The following is a 5,471-nucleotide window of genomic DNA, read 5'->3' on the forward strand; positions in this document are numbered from 1 at the left end:
GGGGGGGGGGGGGTCACACTTTCTGGCCATCATGAAGAGTGCTGCAATGAATGCTGGGTAATGAATGCACTGATTTTTCACACATGGTACAACTCCAGAGACGCAAAAATTGGACATTTCTGTTTGCGAAAAGATGTGCATCTGAGAAGGATCGACTCCCTGTATTGAGAGCCGTCAGCATAGCATTGAGCACGCGGCAGGCACTGAGCCAGTGCCTGAATTAAAGGATGCCCCAGCGCTCTGTCCCCACTGGTCCTCCAGGCCTTGGCACTGCTAGGATTACCTGCTTCCAACTGTCTCCTGGACCCCCTACCTAATGCTTGCATACCCAGGGCCTGGCCCTCATTCAACAAAGAAACAGGTGTGCCGGGCCCTCCTGTGGGCTTGGCCCTGGGGAAATAACCTGCCCACCTAGAGGTCTTCCTCCAGTCTCTGGGAAAAAGGGGACCTAATTTCCTTGCAGAGCAGAACCCTCTAAGGGTTCTACTCCACCCTTAGCAGAAGACCTTTGGTCAAAAACACTTCTTTGCAGCAGGTACTCGTGCACCCATGTTCACTGCAGCCCTATTCACAATGGGCAAAAGGTGGAGACAGCCTCAACATCCATCACACACACACACACAGACAAACTCACTGCCGTGGAGTCGGATCCCACTCACAGCAACCCCTCCTTGGGTTTCCGAGGCAGTATCACTATGGAAGTACTGTGCCCTAATCAAAATGTGGTCAATATACACACAACAGAATCTCATTCAGCCCGAAAGACACACAAAGTCCTGATACAGGCTATGATGCAACTTGAAAACTGAAAACACTACAGCATGAAACAGGCCAATCACAGAAGAGTAAACGTTGCATGACCCCACTGATACCAGCCACCTAGAAGAGCCACGTGTACAGAGATTCATGTTTACATATGGTTACCATGGCAGGCGGCAGGGAGGGAAAGATGTGAAACTTGGGGACACCAAGCTTCTGTGAAGGGTGATGGGAAAATTTGGGGATGTGTAACAGAGCTGGCTGATGATAAACCATCAACACAAGGAACATGACCAACAGAGTTAATGTCGCTGAACTGCACAGGTGACAACTGTGGCAATGACAAATGTTTTGTTACCACAGTTAAAAAAAAAAAAAAGCAATAAACTGAAACAAACAATGAGGGTCTAATAGATTAGACATGAAGTTGGAGATAGAAATTAGCAAAATGATTAGAAAGAAAACCAAAAGCTCCTTTAAAGTGTCATACACAAAGACGCCCTCACCTCTCCCAGATCAAACCTGGACCAGGATGTGGAGGAGGATTCTGATGGTCCCCACTCTCCAGGGCGCAACGTGATCCCTTCACCCCCAGGGAGCTGAAACCCCTCTTGCTAGGACAATCACTTCCAAATGGCGCCTCTGGAAGTCTCCCCCGCCATCTGTTCTTGATTCGGAGGGGCTGTCTGGCGACGCACATCATGGGGTGGCCTCCCCTCCTCCCTCCCCTCCCTCCCTTCTTTCCAGCCCATCTCTCAGCAACCTGGCTTTGAGGAGGCAGCACTTGGCAGGCAATTCAAGATCCTCCCTCAAGGGACCACTGTCCATACCTGTAAGTTTGGAGGAAACACTAGCCTGTGGGGATGTCTGAGCTGGAATAAAAACTCAAAGTGGGAGTTGAACCTGTTCAGCTGGGCCGAAACCTGTTGGGAGGTGGACTCAGAGAAGGGGAGGTCTAAGGGAACAGAGGTGGGAGATGAACAGAGAGGCCTAGGAGGTGGCTGGCTGGACACCCAGGGTGGGACACGTCATCCTGGAATGTGCCCAAAGCCCAGGTCCAACAACAGATCCCAGAAAACTCCATCTTCCCTCAATGTTCCACAACCCTAAGTCTCACTCAGGTTGCCTTACCTGGAAGGAAGCTTGGGAAATGAGGCCCCAGGCATGGAGCTGGGGGGCCAGCTCCCTACTCCCCTGCTCTAGTGCCTACTCATCCCTGGCACCGTGTTACTGAGTTTACAATTGCCACCTTGTTCAGTCCTCTCTTCTACTCTTCAGGGGTGGTCCACTATGCCCGTTTCACAGCTGGCAAAATGGAGGCTCAATGGGACTAGGCAGAGGTGGAACTCGGACTTGAACTTGGATTTGCTAAAAGCCCACTAGATTTTAAGCTCCTTGGAGATAAGGACAGAAACAGTCACCTGGGCATTCTGAGTACCTCACAGAGGCTGGCACGCAGCAGACACAATCCGTGTATGGTGAAGGAATGAGCACACGAATAAATACACCTATAGCAGCTGCAACACGTTCACTAAACCCCATTTCCTTTTCCTCTTGGACACAGGGATAACACTATTGCATCTTTAAATAAACGTCACACATCTGCCTACTACATTTGCTTGCCAGCTGCGTCCTTCCCATGAGGTATTTTAAGTACTATGCTAATTTTTTTAACATGTTGCTGTAAAAAAATTAGCATAGCCCACTTCTGAAAATACCTGTGGTTGGGAAGGGAATGGCTTGCAAACAAATTTAGGCTTGTGTTACTTGGATAAAAATATAGAACATTTCCCAGCCTCCCTTACAGCTAGGTGGGGTCATGTGATAAGTTCTGGCCAATGGAACATGGGCAGGAATGACAGGTACCACTATGGACTAGGCCCATAAAACCTCCTGCATAATTCTTCACTCCTTTTCTCCCCCATCTGCCAGCTGGGCAGAGGCACAATTGGGAAGGAGTCTGGATCCAGGAGACACTGTGTGGAGCAGAGCCACACTGGACTGTGACGTGACTGAGGAGTAACTTTCACAGTCAACATGCTTTTGTTTATTACAGCAGTCCCCACTGCTGTGGATTGAATTGTATCCCCTAAAACTATGTCTTGTAAATCCTAACCCCCTACATGCAGGGATGTAATCCCAGCTTATGTGTTGCTGTGTGGCTGGAAGTTATGCCACCAGTAGCCCAAATACCAGGAGGGTCGCCCTTGGTGGACTGATTCAGGAGCTTCCAAACTAAGACAGACTAGGACTTCCTTTGTTATGGTAATAAGGCCATTTAGTGTAGGGTGTGTCTTAACCCAATCACCTTTGAGATCTAAAAAGAGCAGATTAGGTACAAACAGGAAGCAAAGATATACATCACACAGAGATTGAAAATCGACAAGGACACAGGAGCACAGCAGAGACCAGGACCTTTCCCTGGAACCAACAGAGAGAAAGCCTTCCCCCTAGAGCCAGCACCCTGAATTTGAACTTCCAGCTTCCTGAACAGTGAGAAAATAAATTGCTGTTCAATAAAGCCACCCCCTTGTGGTATTTCTGTTGTAATAGCACTAGAGAACGAAGACACTGGCTAATCCCACACACATTGCCAAGCTGAGGGCTATGCTGTCAGCTTCCCTGGGCCACCCTGTCACCTGCACTTTGATGTTAAAGCTCCTCCTTCCTTGGCAAGGAAAGAGAATGCAGCCTCCTGACTTGGGGTGTGACCTTGTGGCTGAGAGCAGCTCATGCATCCACGCAGCCATCAAAGGCTCCCTCGGGACCCTGCCTGAAGATGATGTTCCCATCCAAGCTCAGGGCCTGAGGAAACTTCAGCTGGAAGCAACAGACAGCCCCGGTTAGTCCTGTCACAGTCAAGCCCAGCTTGGAGGGCACAGACCTACATGGCCTGACCTGGGAATGGGTACCTGGGAAGAGTGGGCTATGTCCAGGGCCAGACTGTGCCAGATTTCTCCATGCCAAGATCTGTCATGGTGCAGGCCCTCCAAGTGCAGGACAACCTTCTGGTTGACTTTCAAGGTGGCCTTGACTTCCTGGTTCTTAGCCTGGGCGTGCAAAGAACCAGAAAAGCTAAGAAAGCCTGCCCCCGGCCTAAGTACCCAAGAATGCCACCCCAGAAACCCAGCAGCTGGGTGAAAGTGGTCCTATGGTCAATGGGTTCAAACAGAATCTACATTCTTCCATGTTTAGGGCAAAAACTCGGGATAAGAAGAGTGTAAGAGAAACACTGAATTGGCAAATGCTATGTTAACTGTATTTTTACAATAAAAAAAAGTTAGCAAACAAACAATAAACATTGGGGATGGGTGCCTCCCTAAACAGGAATGGTTGACTCCAGCACTCACAGATGTGATGAGGGCAGTGAGCTCCAGAGGGCTAACAGGAGTGCCAGTGTCTCACCCCCAGGGGGCGCCCTAGCATTAGCCTGTTTTATTGACTGCTCTATTCTAGATACTCAGTACGGCTCCTGGCACACAGCGGGTGCATGGGAAAGATTTGAAGAAGGCAGAATCCCTGGTTAGAGCCTGAAACCCAAGCTCAAAGCAGCGCTGAGTTGAAAGAATATTTAACTGATGGTGTGGGCAGCAAAATGATGGTCTCTCAAAGACGTACCCGCCACCTGTCTGTCAGAATGCCATACCGCGGTGGCTTGTGTGTGGCTGTGAGGCTGGGAGCTATGCTACCCGTAGCTCAAGTACCAGGAGGGTCACCCTTGGTGGACAGGTTCAGTGGAGCTTCCAAACTAAGACAGATGAGGAAGAAAGGCCTGGTGCGCTTTTCCCAAAAATTAGCCCATGGGAACCTTGTGGATCACAAGCACCCTGTCTGACTCACTGGCTTCGGAGATGTTCTCAGAAGGGACCGTTCGTTCATAGAAGGACACCTCGTGCGGTGAAGAGGGCCAGTGAGGTAATGGAGGCCCTTGGTGAGACGGATCTGCATATGAGCCGTAACAACAGACTTCAATTCGTTCTATCTGCTGTGAGGTCACTCTGAGTCGGAGTCAACTCAACATCAGTGAACAGTAAACAAAGATGATCATGTCCTGATCCCTGGAACCTGCAGTGAACGTGTTACCTACATGACAAAGGGGACTTTGCAGACGGGATTAAGTGAAGGATCTGGAGACGGGAAGAGGACCCCGGATCAGCAACTGGGCCCAGTGCGGTGATCAAAGTTCTTTTAAGAGAGAGGCAGAAAGATCAAAGCTAGACAGATTGGATGTGCCACTCAGCTGGCTTTGGAGATAGAGCAAGAACCACAGCCCAGGAGGACAGGTGGCTTCTGAAAGCTGAAAAAAGGGAACACCAAACCCCTGCCGTGGAGTAGATTCCAACTCACAGCGCCCCTAGAAGATAAGTGGAACTGCACCAAAGGGTTCCAAGGCTGTCAATCTTTACCAAAGCAAAGCTCAAACCAAACCCACCACCGTGGAGTCGATTCTGACTCACAGCGCCCCTAGAGGACAGAGTGGAACTGCACCAAAGGGTTTCCAAGGCTGTCAATCATTACGGAAGCGGAATGCCTCATCTTTCTCCCACGGAGTGGCTGGTGAGCTCAAACCACTAAACTTTTGGTTACCAGATGAATGCTTTAACCATCATACCACCAGAGCTCCTTTGGGAAAAAGGAAGGGAACACATTTTCTCCTGGAGGCTCAAAAAAACAAACAAAAAACCACCCCACAGGCCTGCCAGCACCTTTGT

General features: G+C 49.7%; 1 protein-coding gene across 1 annotated transcript in view; it reads right to left on the reverse strand.

Annotated features, from left to right (window-relative positions):
• Positions 1-5,471, reverse strand: part of LOC122149921 — a 160,166-nt gene that overhangs the window by 66,214 nt on the left and 88,481 nt on the right. Inside the window, 3 exon segments of the mRNA XM_042780798.1 lie at positions 1,590-1,682; positions 3,460-3,579; positions 3,672-3,809. Of these exon segments, the coding sequence (XP_042636732.1) occupies positions 1,590-1,682; positions 3,460-3,579; positions 3,672-3,809 (351 nt within the window).

Source organism: Orycteropus afer, unplaced genomic scaffold (assembly GCF_000298275.1).
Source record: "Orycteropus afer afer isolate SDZICR_OR568_19922 unplaced genomic scaffold, OryAfe1.0 scaffold00061, whole genome shotgun sequence".
Lineage (NCBI taxonomy): Eukaryota > Metazoa > Chordata > Mammalia > Tubulidentata > Orycteropodidae > Orycteropus > Orycteropus afer.